This window comes from Oncorhynchus masou, chromosome 6 (assembly GCF_036934945.1).
Source record: "Oncorhynchus masou masou isolate Uvic2021 chromosome 6, UVic_Omas_1.1, whole genome shotgun sequence".
NCBI classification, from domain to species: Eukaryota; Metazoa; Chordata; class Actinopteri; order Salmoniformes; family Salmonidae; genus Oncorhynchus; species Oncorhynchus masou.
In genome coordinates this window covers 71203930-71222365 of record NC_088217.1, presented here as the reverse complement: position 1 = coordinate 71222365, position 18436 = coordinate 71203930, and the positions used below count along the sequence as shown (strand labels likewise).

The 18436-nt window shown below is 44.4% G+C and overlaps 1 protein-coding gene across 1 annotated transcript; it reads right to left on the bottom strand.

The window, feature by feature from the left end:
- Positions 1-497: 497 nt before the first annotated feature.
- LOC135542557 (mitogen-activated protein kinase kinase kinase 2-like) lies at positions 498-17169 on the bottom strand. The gene is made up of 15 exons (XM_064969620.1): positions 16794-17169; positions 13895-13973; positions 13605-13723; positions 13338-13478; positions 9333-9446; positions 8680-8776; positions 8291-8421; positions 7591-7670; positions 7309-7469; positions 6936-7148; positions 6584-6732; positions 6379-6510; positions 6039-6168; positions 5608-5785; positions 498-4686 (listed from the first exon to the last, which is right to left on the bottom strand). The coding sequence occupies exons 2-15, from the start codon at positions 13944-13946 to the stop codon at positions 4467-4469; spliced, it is 1917 nt and encodes a 638-aa protein (XP_064825692.1). The 5' UTR covers positions 13947-13973; positions 16794-17169; the 3' UTR covers positions 498-4466.
- Positions 17170-18436: the final 1267 nt, after the last annotated feature.

Here is an 18436-nt window from a genome sequence, read left to right as displayed (position 1 = left end):
CCAGTGATCAGGCTTACCCCCTTCGTGTCTCAAACTTGGTGTTAGTTGTGGGTGAACAGGGAGTACAGGAAGGGACTAAGCACACACCCCTGTGGGGCCCCCTGTGTTGAGGGACAGCAAGGCAGAGGTGACCCCACTTGGGGTCAGCCCATCAGCCTTCAGGGTCCTAAGCTTGGTGACGAGCTTAAAGGGACAATGGTGCTGAACGCTGAGCTGCAGTCAATGAACATAGGTATTTGTCTTATCGAGGTGGCTTAGGGCAGTGTGGTTGTGAGACTCAGACCTGTCACTAATTGTGTTTCACAAACTCGGTCCCACGTTTAGTTTTTTTGCCCTAGCACTACACAGCAGATTCAAATAATCAAAGCTTAAATTAGTTAATTATTTGAATCAGCCTTGTAGTTTTAGTTACAAAATAATATATTGTGCTCATAAATCTCAAAAACAGGATAAATACATTTTTTTGCTAAAAAAAAAGTAAATCTTAGAAAAACAGGTGAAATAAATATATTTTATTATTTTCATTGTCATCATAATTATTAACACATCAAAGTGCCAACAGACTGACAGTCTCTCCCAACCCCTTTCCATCAAGATGTCTCCTCTCTTCAGCATTCATTTAGAGGAGCCAATAGGCCTTAGCCTGGTCCCAGATCTGTTATTGTTTACTCCATTGCTATTATTTGACAAGCCAAACAATGAGTGACATGGAATTAGTATGGTGGCACAGACAGACTGGCACTCAGGCTAAAACCAATGGGCCTCCCGCCACCATTGAACCTCTCCTCAGGATCCAACCATGCATAAAATCTCCCATTTAAAAATAAAAATATATATTAAAAAAATGATGCATACCACTGATATACAGTTCTGATAAAAACAGGCTTATTGGTCACAAACCAAATGGAATTATAAACATGGCTTCTTTTACAATACACAGAAAACAAATGTGTGGGATATAAGTGTAATCTTTCTTTTTAAAAAGGGGCACATTATTTTTCTTCAACTATATATTTTTTTACAGTCCGAATGCGCAAGGCATTTTGGGCACCCCCAAGTGTCATTTGAGCACAAATTGCAGTACACACAGTCAAGCACACACACACACACACACGAGAGAAGTGCTTACAGCACCCTGGAGTGTCAGCAGTTGCTTATAAAAGCACATATTGGACCATATTGGTATAGTTTGTCTGTACCTTGTTGGTTTTCTAGAAGAAGCAGGGGAATACCATGTGGTTCCTTACCATATGTATCTCAGTTCACTGCCTTTTACTTTAAGTCTTTCCCGAATCCCAAACCCACCTGTCCAATCCTCTCAGATCTACACAAGTAAGGAGCAGGGGTTTTGGGATTCAGGCTTCGTCTACCATCACTAACTAACAGTCCCTCTGAGTGGGGGTGTGAAATTAAAAACCAAATGAAGGACAGCCACCAAGTCTGTGTTCAGAGTTAGAATAGACTTCTCATTTCAACAGGGGAGTGTTAATCCACAATGGTGAATGAGGCCACCTGGTGGTGAGAATGAAACATTACATTCTTGACTAAGATCCTTGTGCAACACAACCACAGACATTCACATACAACATTCACACACATCCAATCACACCCACATACACAGAAGCAAAAGTATTACAATCAGTGTAAAAAATCTGAAGTCTTTAAAAAATGTGCAAAAAAGGTCATCGCTAACAGAAACAACACAAGACAGTCTATGCTCAACAGAGTAGAAGTCCGTCGTCCAATGAGTAACCTTCAAGAAGCGAGCGGTAGAGAACGCATTATGTACCAGTTTTAAATAGTGCATATGGCGTCACTATTTCTGTTGACAGTTGATCTCAGCGAGTCCAGTGCCAATGGAAATGTTCAGTTTCATTTTTACAGGCAATGTAGGAGGGTAAGGAAGGGGTCTAGCTTCTTGGGGACCAGCTTAGCCGATAACACGCACGGTCGCTATTTTGCTTCTCAGACTGAAATAATCCAGAACAGTGGAGTCAATGACAATTCTTTTTCTTAACCAGCTTAACAAGCACTCCTTCAGCGGGGGAGAGAGACCGGATTTAGTACCTATGGTTGAGGGGGAGTTAATGCCTAGGTGATGGGAGAAATGCTCGATCATATTTCAGGCTAGTTGATCAGTAGGTTTCCTGAACTCCTCACACAAAAGAGCTTGTTTTTCCATACCGTGAGTACCTATGGGTTAGCTTACAGGCAATGACAACAACACCCCCTGGAGTCAAATAGACAGCCACTTCCATCACTAATTTAAAAAAGGACGAGGTCGTCATCCAATACCTATCCTACTGCATCTAGAAAATAAGGGTCAAATATATCTGACATTCACTGTGCAAAGCAGCACAAAACAGGTTGCACTGCTGTGCTTTTAGATAAGTCTACTTGTTAGTAATGTTGAGGTATGGCTGAGTACAGCACTGAAACCAGGGATTGACATCTGGAAAAAAATGTCTGAGTATTCTCATGCAAACCATTTCAGGTACTCGAGTACTCACATGCAAGTACAAAACAGGGCTGCTGGCAAAACCCATCTTGCAGTATGCTATCGATTGCTTCAATTCATGTTTTTTTAAATGAGATATTTTCAGTGCATTTGACACACTCCAAACAATAAAACACATATTAGAGTTTGAAATATTGTCATTTGAACCTGCTAAATAGTTGCATTTGCAAATTTCCAATACAAATCGAGAATCGAGTAGTCGAGCCCATCCCCAACTGAAACATACTGAAAACTGCTCTGGTGTGTGTGCACATGCTAAAGGAGTGTTTGAGAGGAGCAGCATGTGAGACATGACACAGCACATACTACTACAACATACCAGTACTTTATTTCGCAAGGCATTGTAGGGCAAGAGGGCACAATAGTACCAGATGGTGTCCAACACTGTGGAGTATAACTGAGTATTCACCAGTACTGTCGAGTATTGATATTGGCATAATTGCAGAGCTTTTTGCTGAGTACTGTTCAGTGCAGTAGTATCTTAGTCAAGATGTAAACTGGCTAACATAGTGCTTCAGCACAAAGTAGTACCTGATATTAACATACAGTATGCCTACAACTGAGTAACAAGCATCCTAATTGGCTAGCGGTTCTCCACTCTTCTGGTTTTAAAATGCCATAATGTACCTTTGACCAATCAACTAAGGCCTGCCTAAACTTTAGGCAATCAACTGGCCTCATAGTACCACACGGCCAATCACAGAGTTCAGATGCATTTCTGTTAAGAACTGAAGCACCAAACCCATTATGATGAGCACTCTAGGTTTCTGCTTTGGTGTGTCTCGATTGTATCTGATCTGGGGTCAGTAAGAGACCTATGACCCCTGGTGAGGAGAAGGCAGAGAACAGTGCCACAACACTTGGATATGATCCGCACCGTAAATAGGCTGGTACTCGTCTGATGCATACCGAAAACGTTTCAACTAGACATGTTCCTACACTGCTAAAAAAGGCACAAGGCAAAGAACAAAAGGCTGGGAGGGGATTTGACAACAGACCCTGACAGACAGGCGACCTGACTGACACAGCAGAGGAACAGACGGACACTCACAACTGTCGCGAGACAGACTGAAGTAAAGCGAGGGATCCTAGCAACAAAAGCATTTTTTCAGCATCGAGAGAATGTCTACAGTATAAGTAAGAAGAATCGTTGAGTTCTGGGTGCTCTACATGGACTGTGAATGTGCAAGTGAGGGGGGAGCAATGTAGGCAGCAGTGTGACAGGAAGCGTGGGGGGGGGGGGGAGTGTTCTCCTCACCCGGTGTTCTGGTTGTGGATTCGATAGCAGCGTGCTATAGGTTTTCAGCTGTACATTCTGGGTCGAGTCAGGACCACACTAGGGGTGTGTTCAGCAGGACACAACGTTATGCAACGCTCAGATCGATATAGCATGTAGAACAAACCTTCCCCTAAGATATGTAGAATAAGGAATCGTTTCGGCTCGAGTCATGCCACCTCTATCTGCAATGTGTTCCACAACGTTTGCCTACTAAACGTGGCCCAGATTACCATGATCATCACCTCAAATCTCCACTAAGGTCCAGATCAGAAACACAGACGTTGACTCAGTGAGCTTAGTGCAGAGTGACCCAGTCCCACTCCACAATCAAAAGCAGGAGATATTAATCATAAAAACATTTTCAAAAAAGGTTATTTTGTCATCTTGGTTGAGCAACTTACCATATTTCTGAAATTAAGGTGCAACTTTTTCTCTAAATGAGTTCTTTCATTAATTCCTCCTTGCCAGTCTCCTAAAAACAGAGACGCAGGAGTTGTAGTCCCCACCGCTACCCACCTCATCCAATCACCAGATGGATACCTCCCACCAAGTCCTCTCTGGTCCAATGGGGGCTTTCTGTCTGGAGCTGGGAGGGTGGAGTCAGGGGGAGTCAGAGGCAGCGAATCATCTAAGGACATCTCTGGCAGTTCAGGGGTCAGGGGGAAGGGGCTAGTGAACAAAGATGTGCCTCAGAAGGTCGTCGGCCGAGGGCCTCAGCTTGGTCTCCACGAAGATGCGCTTGAGGAAGTCACGGCCATGGTCGGAGACGTGGGCGGGCAGCGAGGGGTTGGTGGGCTGGGTGGCGATCTTAAAGATGGCCGCCATGGCCTCGAACTCAGCCCAGGGGGGCCGCTGGGTAAGCATCTCCACCACCGTGCAACCCACACTCCTGGAGAGGACACCACTGACATTAGCCAACATCATCATCATTCTCCTCATCAACAGTTGACATGACATCCCACCAGAGGCAGCTGGTGGGAGGAGCTATAGGAGGACAGGCTCATTGTAATGGCTGGAATGGAATCAATGGAATGGTACCAAACATATTGATACTCTGCTCCATTAATTCCATTCCAGACATTAAAATGAGCTCGTCCTCCTATAGCTCCTCCCACCAGCCTCCCACTCAACACATCAAGATCATTATTGGTTCTCATCTCACCAAGATTTATATGACAGTGGCTGTTACACTCGTCTACCATAGCCTCCTTTCCAGATCCCCTCTCCTTTCTGACCACTAATTTAAAGAGACTTAATTGAAAATCATATGAAACCTCTTAAAGGTGCAGTGCAATTAAACTAGATTTTCATGTTCTGTTATGATATTTCCACACTATGAGTTCAAAATAACAGTCTGAAATTGTACAAATTATAATGAGCTTTTGGTGTAAGAGCGGTTTGAAAAAAATGCCTGGAATTTCAGCCTGTTCAGGTGGGATGGAACTTTTGGCCCACATGACAATGGGATCTGATTATAATAGACCAATGACTGGTCATTTGGGTAAGGGGGTGGGCTCTAGACCATCCTATTAGCTAATCACGGGTGTGTATCCAAATATCTTCAAAATGTGTGTTCCCTAACACCCACACGATCAGACAGAGCAAGGGTGAAGGGACGCTCAGGGAAATACATGATAAAATAAAATGTATGAGTGATTTTCATTACATTTTAGCCATACAGTGATTTTTATTTTTTTTAAATACAAAGACTGCATGTGGGCTTTAAGTCTCAGCCCATGGTTTGAAAGAGGAGACAAGGAGGTGGAAACTATTTTTCTGGTAAGTCTGCCTCAGTAATAATCAGTCTTACCAGATATCAGCCTTCCTGCCATAGCCCTCTCCACTGATCACCTCTGGGCTCATCCAGTAGGGAGTACCAGTCACTGACTTGATCCCAGTTCCTGACAGACAGATGGTCTGTAGCCGCCTGCTCGCCCCAAAGTCCCCCAGCTTCACGTTTCCCACAGAGTCCCGCAGAATGTTGGCCCCTGGAAACAGAGGGAGGGACAGGAAGAGGTAAGGAGGTGGTGTAGGTACATTATCTCATAAGAAACATTACCCAGAAGGCACTGCTTGAGTTACAGCAATGTTCCCCTCAATACCCATCAACATTCTGTCATAAGCACTACATGAACCAGAATATAGGCCCAGCACTCTCATTCATGATAATGGTCCTTCCTATCGGAATCAGCAACATTTTACTCCAATATTCCATCCATTTATCCCCTTCTCCTTCTGTACCTTTGATGTCTCTGTGGACAATCATGTTGCTGTGGAGGTAGGACACACCCTCCAGGATCTGATGGGTGTACCTACGCGTCACGTTTTCCGTCAAGGCCCCGTACGACTTCAGCTGGTCTTTGATGGAGCCCTGGGGACAGAGGGTGACCATATGGGAGTTAAAGCAACCGGCGGGTCCGTTCCAGGTCATCGTTACTGCAGCAGCGCCGTGCCGGTCATCTGTGAAACTTCGCTGAAACAAATACAACCTGGAATGCAGCCGACATCGCCACACTGGTGGACGGAGACAGGATTGAGTTGGTCTAAGTTCAGTTATTCAACCGTATACACACACACTTACCCCGGGCATGTACTCCATAAAGATGGACAGAGTTCTCTCGTTGGAGTCTCGTAGACAGCCATAGTACTGGACGATCCGTTCATGGCACAGGTTCTTCAGTAACTGGATCTCACACTCCAGGGCACTTACCTCCTGCAGATAGACAAGATATGTTGAGTGCACAGTGTACACAACTCTCGACAAACACAATCTCGGTTCCACTCACCTTGCTGGTCTCGGGACTCTCTGGGTCAAACTGGACCTGTTTAACAGCCAGCTCTCTGCCCGTGTCTGCATCGTAGCACAGGAAGACGCGGCCAAACGCACCCTGACCCAGCAGCTTACCTAGCCGCCAGTTCGTAGGGGCACGTGGAGCTGGGCAGACATGGGGGAAATCAATCAGGTCATTTGTGTGCGCTTCCAAGAAATACGTTTGTTGCAAATTGCTTAGCAGCTACCTGGCCAGACCAGCTATCCTTTCACCTCAACTTTCTTCCATTCCTCCACCCCCACATAAGCATTCTTCTCTCCATTCTCACTCTGTCCTTTTTCTCCCACCCCCAGCCAGCTCTACTCACAGCGGCTGGGTGGGCTGATGTCCATAACGGAGAGGGTGGGGTTGGGTTCGATGTCGCTGCCCCTGCGTCTGCGACCCCCGGGCTCCTCCAGGTCTGGGGTGAATATGCTGCTGCCACTGCTGGTGCTGGGAGACTGCTCTGTGGGGCTGAAACTGACCGGGGAATGGAAGCCGTGGACCTGGGTCCGCCGCGCTCGAGGGAACGTCTTACGCCCTGCAGGGGAGGATGGGAGAGGGAGAATGAAGGTAAACAACAATAGTTTTCTGTGATACTCTAAAAATAAAGAATCGGACTCGAGACACCCGGATTTAAGGTTGCATTGAATAGGACTTTTATTTTAGAGAGGCTCTGTTTTGTTTTTTTTGTCCCTCACCATCACTGTAGTCCTGAAGGCCAAAGGAAATGTGGTATCGCCTTGGGTAAGTGCCCCCTTTCCCCGACTTCTCAAACATTGGAATATCATACTCTGGGTAAACTTGGTGGTTGTCTGGGTAGCTCTGTGCCCGGGGCATACGGGACTTAGGATAGTTATCACTGCAAGGAAATACAGGAGGAATACATGCTTTAAAAACTGTTTGATTCAGAAGATGAAGTGTTGAAGGTTACCACAATGCATGCTGGCTATGTGGTTCTCAGTTGGATGTTCACGACTCACCTGTCCAGTGGGCTGTCCAGTGAGGGACAACTCCCTGATGCAGAGTTCTCTGGACTGCTCATTGACAGAGGGTCCAGCATCTAGAAAGGAGAGATCGAGTTTGTGACTGCTGTCATTTGTCATACTCTGAACATGTTAATAAAAATGTTCACAACAGTGGTACTGAGGGCCAGTTACGAGTAGGCGAGAGTGTTGGGACCAGGCCTTAGTATGACTGTTCCTAATCTGGGCCCCTGTCTCCATCTTTCCCCCGTCTCAGAGGTGAGGTCATAGAGATGGATGACTCATCTTTGTATCTGTGACATTATGGCATCTGTGAGAGCATGGGCATTGCCATTGAGGCCATCTCCATTTTAAAGTAGTCAATTTTCTTCTTTTGTGTATCAAAAAAAAAAAGAAGAGTGAAGCTGCTATTTGTGATTTATCACCAACTGCAGTGCTGGAATCCTGGACAAAATCGTGTGTCACTCGTTTATTACAGCCCCTAGATGGCGGTGATGTAGCTTAAAAGCCATTTACAAACCATAGGCAACCCAATTTGAAGAAGACGACGCTCTGATTGGCTGATCGCCCAACCCATAGGAATACCCCAAACAGTTGACTACTTTAAAAAATGGTGGAAGTCCTAAAAGGCAATGTCAATGCTAAAACAGGTTAGATGGATAAAGAGTCCTCTATCCATCTCTACAGGTGAGGTTACCTGGTCCATGCTTTCTGGAATGAACTCTCCCTCGCTATTAATGCTGGTGAAGGAGCCGTTTCTGGCCACCTGCTGGAGGGCATCGGGAATGTAGCCTGGAGGGGGAGAGCTGCGGTCCCCGGAGTGGGACCCTGGATGAAAGACAATTACATACATTTCTAGCTGAAGACTTACTACTAGACTGACTGGTGGTGAAAGACGATGAGTTTTGGATGCGTCTAATGTCATGAAGCAAATGGATTTGGAGAAAGAAATGGAAAGTATTTACTAGAAGGACAATTTCAAAGATGAATTAATGAATTACACACACACACACACACACGCGCAAGAACACATGCGCGCACACACACATAATTGTCATTGAAAACACCACAGAGTTGATGACACACCTATCAAAGCCAGCATGCTTTTATTGTCTGTGGCCCTGAAGCGGGTGTTGTCCAGGTCTTCGTGTGGGGGCAGCAGGTCCATGCTGGACGTGGAGGTCTGAGAGGAGAAATTAAACACCATCCATCCATATCAAAACAGCTTTACTATACAACCTTTTTTTTTACAGAATAAAACAATGCTTTTATGTCAGCTTAAACAAAGGTCTCAAGATGATTCATTCAAGTAAATACTCAAGAAAGTGTGCTGAACATAGTGAGCTGTTGATGGGTCAATCAGTCAGTACAGCAGTATGCTATGGATTGTGTGCGATTCCCTACAGTCACTGTGCTGTGATCTGGTCTGGGCCCATATCCGCCAAGCCTCTCAGAGTAGAAGTAATGGGGCGGCAGGGTAGCCTAGTGGTTAGAGCGTTGGACTAGTAACCGGAAGGTTGCAAGTTCAAACCCCCGAGCTGACAAGGTACAAATCTCTCGTTCTGCCCCTGAACAGGCAGTTAACCCACTGTTCCCAGGCCGTCATTGAAAATAAGAATTTGTTCCTAACTGATTTGCCTGGTTAAATAAAGATAAAATCAAAAATGATAATCTTATTCATTATATTCCAAAAGGCTCAACTGATCCTAGATCAGCACTCCAGACTCTGTGGTCCTAACCTGAGAGGAGGCCTGGAGCACCAGGAGGATCTTCAGGCTCTTCATGTGGACGCTGCGATCCAGCAGCTCCACGGCCTTGTCCAGGTCATCCTGAGTGGTCAGAGGAATCACCAGCTGGGAGGGAGGAGGGGAGAGAACCACAGAGAGGGAAACAGACAGGTCGGATTAGAAGAAGAGGAAGAAACGAGAGCAAAACGGCAGGAAGAGAAGGAAGTGAAAGAGAAAGGGAAGGTATATTGGTAGTTTCTCTCAGAACAATAAATTATCTCACTCAGACATGTTGAGGATTTTGTCTTTTGGTGCTTATTTGACTGCCAGAAACCAACACTGTGACTTGGGGCTGGGCTATATGGCCCAAATATCATATCACGGTATTTACAAAATATTGGACGGCATGACAGTATTTTATGTTATGAATAATAAGTTCTACATTTGCTTTATGACACTATAGTGGCAACACATACATCCTAAGTGACTTCAATGTGTCTTTCTCCAATCTGATGGTTTTATAGTGTTCAATTCAACCAAAAATCATTTCCTGCATTTTAATAAATTTCTGCATTTCTTGCACTCATTTGAGATCTCCACACTATCACGTAGGGCTGCACAATATGGCAAACAATCTAGGCTTTATTTTAAACCAAATGTTGCAAAACAAAAAACATTTCTCATAAGAAACTAGCTCCCTGCTATACAGAAAATACCCAAGCTCTGAAGCACCTTCCAGGAAATTGGAATGGAAATGGCACTACACCAAACTGGAAGTCTTCTGACTAGCTTGGAAAGACAGTACCGTGCAGTATCGAAGAGCCCTCACTGCTGCTCCACCAAACTGGAAGTCTTCTGACTAGCTTGGAAAGACAGTACCATGCAGTATTGAAGAGCCCTCACTGCTGCTCCACCAAACTGGAAGTCTTCTGACTAGCTTGGAAAGACAGTACCATGCAGTATCGAAGAGCCCTCACTGCTGCTCCACCAAACTGGAAGTCTTCTGACTAGCTTGGAAAGACAGTACCATGCAGTATCGAAGAGCCCTCACTGCTGCTCCACCAAACTGGAAGTCTTCTGACTATCTTGGAAAGACAGTACCGTGCAGTATCGAAGAGCCCTCACTGCTGCTCCACCAAACTGGAAGTCTTCTGACTATCTTGGAAAGACAGTACCGTGCAGTATCGAAGAGCCCTCACTGCTGCTCGATCATCCTATTTTGCCAACTTAATTGAGGAAAATCCTAAATGTATTTTTGATACTGTCGCAAAGCTAACTAAAAAGCAGCATTCCCCAAGAGAGGATGGCTTTCACTTCAGCAGTGATAAATTCATGAACTTCTTAGAGGAAAAGATCATGATCATTAGAAAGCAAATTACGGACTCCTCTTTAAATCTGCGTATTCCTCCAAAGCTCAGTTGTCCTGAGTCTGCCAGGACCTAGGATCAAGAGAGCTACACCCAGGTTTTTTAATACTCTATCCACTGACACATTGATGAAAATAGTCATGGCCTCTAAACCTTCAGGCTGCATACTGGACCCTATTCCAACTAAACTACTGAAAGAGCTGCTTCCTGTGCTTGGCCTCCTATGTTGAACATAATAACCGTCTCTCTATCCACCGGATGTGTACCAAACTCACTAAAAGTGGCAGTAATAAAGCCTCTCTTGAAAAAGCCAAACCTTGACCCAGAAAATATAAAAAACTATCAGCCTATATCGAATCTCCCATTCCTCTCAACCTTTTTAGAAAAAGCTGTTGCGCAGCAACTCACTGCCTTCTTGAAGACAAACAATGTGTACAAAACGCTTCAGTCTGGTTTTAGACCCCACCATAGCACTGACCTTTTAATGACGTGAGACCAAGGCTCTGCTTCTGTCCTCGTGCTCCTAGACCTTAGTGCTGCTTTTGATACCATCGATCACCACATTCTTTTGGAGAGATTAGAAACCCAAATTGGTCTACACGGACAAGTTCTGGCCCGGTCTCTGTGGATGGTTTGTCCTCTATTGTTTTCACTATATATTTTACCTCTTGGTGATGTCATTCAGAAACATAATGTTAACTTTCACTGCTATGCGGACAACACACAGCTGTACATTTCAATGAAACATGGTGAAGCCCCAAAATCGCCCTCCCTGGAAGCCTGTGTTTCAGACATAGGGAAGTGGATGGTGGCAAATGTTCTACTTTTAAACCCGGACAAAACAGAGATGCTAGTTCTAGGTCCCAACTGTGAAGGACCTCTGCGTTACTCTGGACCCTTATCTCTCTTTTGACGAACATATCAAGACTGTTTCAAGGACAGCTTTTATCCCTCTATGTAACATTGCAAAAATCTGAAACTTTCTGTCCAAAAATGATGCAGAAAAATGTATCAATGCTTTTGTCACTTCTAGATTAGACTACTGCAATGCTCTACTTTCCGGCTACCCAGATAAAGCACCAACTAAACTTCAGTTAGTGCTAAACACAGCTGCTAGAATCTTGACTAGAACCAAAAATTGTTATCATATTACTCCAGTGATAGCCTCTCTACACTGGCTAGGCCTGATTTTACTGCGAACCTACAAAGCATTACATGGGCTTGCGCCTACCTATATTTCTGATTTGGTCCTGCCGTACATACCTACACGTACGCTACGGTCACAAGACACAGGCCTCCTTACTCTCCCTAGAATTTCTAAGCAAACAGCTGGAGGCAGGGCTTTCTCCTATAGAGCTCCATTTTTATGGAATGGTCTGCCTACCCATGTGAGAGACGCAGACTCGGTCTCAACCTTTAAGTCTTTATTGAAGACTCATCTCTTCAGTAGGTCCTATGACTGAGTGTAGTCTGGCCCAGGAGTGTGAAGGTGAACGGAAAGGCACTGGAGCAACGAACCGCCCTTGATGTCTCTGCCTGGCCGGTTCCCCTCTCTCCACTGGGATTCTCTGCCTCTAACCCTATTACAGGGGTTGAGTCACTGGCTTACTGGTGCTCTTCCATGCCATCCCCAGGAGGGGTGCGTCATTGATGTGATCTTCCTGTTCGGGTTGGCACCCCCCTCCCTCTCTCCTGGGTTGTGCCGTGGGGGAGATCTTTGTGGGCTGTACTCGGCTTTGTCTCATGATGGTAAGTTGGTGGTTGAAGACATTCCTCTAGTGGTGTGGGGGCTGTGCTTTGGAAAAGCGGGTGGGGTTATATCCTGCCTGTTTGGCCCTGTCCGGGGATAACGTCAGATAGGGCCACAGTGTCTCCCGAACCCACCTGTCTCAGCCTCCTTTATTTATGCTGCAATAGTTTGTGTCGGGAGGCTAGGATAAGTCTGTTATATCTAGAGTATTTCTCATGTCTTATCTGGTGGCCTGTGTTCATTTAAGTCTCTCTCTCTCTCACTCTCACACACACACACACAATCACTGGTATTATCAGGCTGTTCAACTAGTTACGTTTGCACTTACTCAGTACATTTATTTGCTTGCTAGCCAGCTAACTAGCCATTAGTGGCAAACAAGATTCAGGCCCAACTCGCTAAGGAAAGACAAACTAGCTGTTTGCAGATGTAAGAAACACAAACTAATAGTGTCATTATAGAACACTAGAGGATTTATATTAAGAAGCAAAGTGAAAACATCATAGCTGTCATCAACATCATTGTAGCATCTGCTGCACTGACCATGCAGACAGAACGCAAGTGTCTCAAGGTTTACTGTATTATTGTATTTTATTATTACTATGAAACAAACAAATACAAGTACACATGCTTGTGGTTGAGGAACAACAAAAGCGCTCCTTCAGGGGCAGGGGCTAGGTCTGAGTGGAAAGCTCCATGGTGAGAGATGACTCAAGTAGCAACGTAAACCATAACATTGGATGTTACACACGGCGTATCACAAACCAAATATTCAAATACCGTTATAGAAGGTCAAGTTGAAACCCAAACTAGTCTGTACATCAATACCGGTCTATTGTAAAATACGGTATACAACCCAGCCCCACTGTGACTTGGTGATGATGTTATCGTGATATGTACCTCATTGTTGGTGTAATGCAGGTCCATGGCCTGACCGAAGGCCACTTTGGCTTTGTTCCCCAGGTCATCAAGCCTGACTGGGCGAAAGAACTGCAGGATCCTCTTCTCCCCTTTGTACTCAAACTTCACTCGCACATCGTTCTGTATAAACAAACACACACACTGAGAGATCAGCATTCATGAGAGGAAAGGGGATGAGGAAGAGAAATGCCATTTATTGTATTGAGAGTATTCTCTGATCAGTGACAAGTTGAGAAGTGGACAGACCTGATTTTTGGGTGAAGAGGCCTTGGGTTTGCCCAGGTCAGATAGGGTCATGGCAGGGCGGCTAGAGCGGTGCAGTTCGGCCAGGTCCTGCATTATAGAGTTCAGCGCCTCCTGTTCGTCTGTTTGGGGAAGATCGAAAGCTCAGAACAGAAAACACAGAATAGAAGCCATAGAACAGAGAGTATTGCAAAGCATTCCCATGGAACCTTAGATGATCAGATATGGCCTAATGTCATGACAGTTCAGATGTATTACAACTGCGTCTATGTGTTGGGAGGAAGTGTACATACTCATCTTGACACGTTGATTCACCCAGGAGTCCAGGATAGAGGATTCTCCCATCAAAGGGGTTCCTTTCTCCTGTAAAATCTGAGTATTGCACACCAACAAAATTAATCACTCACTAGCAAGCCGATTCAACCAAGAATCAGACTGCATCGCTAGCTAAATATAGTTTACATTGGGTCGTGCCATTTGATTTCATTCATTTTTTGACCGCGTCACCTTTTTCATTTGAATTAAATATATGTACACTGCTCACTAAAATAACACATCCTAGATCTGAATGAATGAAAAGTTCTTACTAAATACTTTTTTCTTTACATAGTTGAATGTGCTGACAACAAAATCACACAAAAATGATCAATGGAATTCAAATTTATCAACCCATGGAGGTCTGGATTTGGAGTCGCACTCAAAATTAAAGTGGAAAACCACACTACAGGCTGATCCAACTTTGATGTAATGTCCTTAAAACAAGTTAAAATGAGGCTCAGTAGTGTGTGTGGCCTCCACGTGCCTGTATGACCTCCCTACAACGCCTGGGCATGCTCCTGATGAGGTGGCGGATGGTCTCCTCAGGGATCTCCTCCCAGACCTGGACTAAAGCATCCGCCAACTCCTGGACAGTCTGTGGTGCAACGTGGTGTTGGTGGATGGAGCGAGACATGATGTCCCAGATGTGCTCAATTGGATTCAGGTCTGGGGAACGGGCAGGCCAGTCCATAGCATCAATGCCTTCCTCTTGCAGGAACTGCTGACACACTCCAGCCACATGAGGTTGAGCATTGTCTTGCATTAGGAGGAACCCAGGGCAAACCGCACCAGCATATGGTCTCACAAGGGATCTGAGGATCTCATCTCGGTACCTAATGGCAGTCAGGCTACCTCTGGCGAACACATGGAGGGCTGTGCAGCCCCCCAAAGAAATGCCACCCCACACCATGACTGACCCACCACCAAACCGGTCATGCTGGAGGATATTGCAGGCAGCAGAACGTTCTCCATGGCGTCTCCAGACTGTCACATGTGCTCAGTGTGAACCTGCTTTCATCTGTGAAGAACACAGGGCGCCAGTGGCGAATTTGCCAATCTTGGTGTTCTCTGGCAAATGCCAAACGTCCTGCACGGTGTTGGGCTGTAAGCACAACCCCCACCTGTTCATTTCTGTATACCAATGTTCATTTCTCGACTGGCTAACAAGTGGGTGGACCCATCTTTAAAAAAAAGAAGTGGGCCTCAGGATCTCGTAGAGGTATTTTTGTGCATTCAAATTGCCAATCGATCAAATGCAATTGTGTTTGTTGTCCATAGCTTATACCTGCCCCATACCATAACCCCACCATATTGACATCAGCAAATCACTCACCCACGCGACACCATACACATGGTCTGAGGTTGTGAGGCCGGTTGGACATACTGCCAAATTGTCTAAATCAATGTTGGAGGCGGCTTATGGTAGAGAAATTAACATTACATTCTCTGCCAACAAATGTTGAATAAAATGATATTTGAGCCTTCAGCTGGTCAAAATATCCACACGAAAGTATTATTAAACAGACATCAAAACGTGGGTCTATGTGTGTGGCAATCAAAATGTGTTTGCTTATGACCGAAGGCATGTGCACAAGACAGAAGTGCATGCACGCATTCATACCAACAGGACTTTACATGGTTTTGCATGTGACAGGTTATAGAAATGTCTACTTCAGTAAGTTAGGTAAACAATACTTTCCTGTTGTTATTTTAACAAACATGTTAAGCAGCTGAAGGACCAACCGCACAGACAACCGGTAGAGTAAGTTCAAATACAATTTTATTCAACATTCTGACTTGTAAGGAAAATGTCCACAATTTTGCTATACTTTGTTTCAGACTGTATACCAATCATTTGTATCAAAGTCTGATTTATTAGGCAATGTAGGGTGGGGTGTGCAATTCCACGATAACAGTGTGACAGACTTTTTCACATACAAATGTCAAACAAAAAACAATATTTGCAAAGCTAAGCTAACCATAGAACGTAATGAACAGTGACTACTTCAATTTCCACTTCACATTCTACAAAAAAAAACACATTTACTTGAATAACAGTGCAGGTGTAAACTTTGGTAACAGAGTGAAGGTTTGTGCCATCATTCTGTTACTAAACTTTGCATCTGCACTGTTCTTTAAGTGAATGTGTTTTTATAAAATGTTAAGTGGAAATTGTTTCTGAGTCTGACAAATCTGAGTCTCAGCGTTACTGTTGCCGTGTAGTTGCCCGTGTGCAAAATTGGTTCAATTTGAACACCCCTCTACCTACTAAAATGTTTTAGCTTTCTGACCACCTCTGCCATTGGCAAATATTTAAAGTGTCATTCAAACCAAATGGGGTGCGGTCAAAAAGTGATTGAAATCAAATGGAACGAACCCATATGAGGCTGTCGTTCAAGCTAGTTAGCAATGTACGCTTATCTAGCTAATTGAGATATACCATTCGGATCTATGACTATGGTCATTATCTCTCTACAGACTTCCAAATCAACATGATCCAAATCCAAATCAACATGAGACACCCTCATTTACTAGCTGCACAGCTAACCAGTCGGTTCATGCCAGAAGTTGACAGCTAGCTAACGTGTTAGTTGGTTATCGACGGTGACATGCATCTGTGCTAGCAAACTGATATCTGATTACAATCAACAATTTGTAAAAGACAGCTAACGTTAGATTACATCGCCTGACAGGGAAGTTGTCGAGTTAGCTGGTTAACGTTAGCTAGCTAAATGTTTTCCATGATTAACTTGCTTGCTACCGGTACGTAGCTAGTTAGCTACGTGACGTGGGCCACACACATCGTGCAAATCAATTCGTCAAGTACTTTCCTTCTGTAAATTGTAACGGTTAACTAAAATGTTTATTATTCACCTGGGTGGATTCTGTATCTTCACTTCCTCATCCACAGGGCCAGCGACAAGAGCCCCGGCCCCGCGGATAGTGGTCTTTGAGAAAGCAGAAGTTTAGAGTCCGCTTCGAACTTTACTTGAGTCCAAGGCCCCGAGTTTCAGGCCAAGATATCACTAACGCTTGTGTTGTGCAAGACGTTATTCGACGTGAAAACTGACAATGGCGACGTGCACAAATTAAAACAAGCATTTGATTATCTATCCTTTGACGAGAACTTAATCCACACTTCTGTTTGATTTGTAAACCTCGCTACACGAAAACGGTTCTACCAACACAGCTCAGCTGCAATCTTCCCCCAATAATAACAGCAAGCCTAGTTGGAAGAGTCCAACCACAACACAAGTTTGTTGATGTCAGAGAAATGTGTGTGTGCTTCTGGTTTCGTCATCAGAATATGTGGTCGTTCGATTTGGCTGTCAGATTAATAACACAGACAGAAGAGGTAACCTCGAAAAAGAAAAATGATTATAAATATATTTGTTAATAACTTGCACTCATAGTCCTGCACTTTATAGTTAAACTATTCATACAATAATTGTAGAAATCTCACATTATTCCGTTTTGATTCATAATAGGTCAGAATGCATTGCTATGCACCTCCAATCTCACTATGTGCATTGCTATGCACTTCCAATCTCACTATGTGCCTTGCTATGCACTTCCAATCTCACTATGTGCATTGCTATGCACTTCCAATCTCAATCTTCCAACGTTTTTGCAATTTAACCCGGGCATTCACACTTGGGCAATACAATTTAGCTACAGTACTTAAATCATGTGATATGTATGTAATTATTTTTACTCCAACATTTCAAATTCCAGGTTGCTTCTTCAGTGACACTAAGTCTCCTACTGGCGAATAGTTAGTGATGCAATGGCCAAAGAACAAAATTAAAAAGGACTCTTATTTAGAAAAACAAACTATTCCCTTTCTGTGGAAACATAGGCAGGACTACTTCTGTGGGAGAGGTATGATTACGAGGATGAGTTGGGTCATACGAGATCGGGATCTCCCTGTGCTGAAAAGTGGGTAGACTGTTGCAATGAGAGACATGGAGAAGGCAGAGATGTTAGCTCAGACATTTGTGAAGGTGCACAGCTCAAATAATCTAACGGAAGAGGGACAGCGTTGGAAAGAGAGGGTCAGAGGAGAGAAGGAGGAGATGTGTTACATCATGGGAAAAGAATTGGACCTTTACAATAAGGTGTGGCAGGACGGAATACGGAAACCACGGAAAGACCCTATTAGTCCAGCATGTTATAGACTGATAGCGTTGACAGCTAATGTCTGTAAACTTACGGAAAGGAGGATAACAGAAAGGCTGACGTACTTCCTGGAGAGCAGAGGCCAATGTTATCAGATTCAGGAAAGGCAGGGGAACGATGCATCCTGTATTGGCTCTAGTCAGTCATACGGAAGGCACAGGCAAATAAGGCGGTGGTGGTAACCATTTTCTTTGATTCAGAGAAGGCCTATGATATGATGGGGAAGGGGGGCCTGCTTATCAAACTGGATAGCATGGGGGTTGGAGGAAGGGTTTTTAACTGGATAAAGGACTTCCTTTTTGGACGATCAGTACAAGTGAGAGTGGGTAGCTGTATGT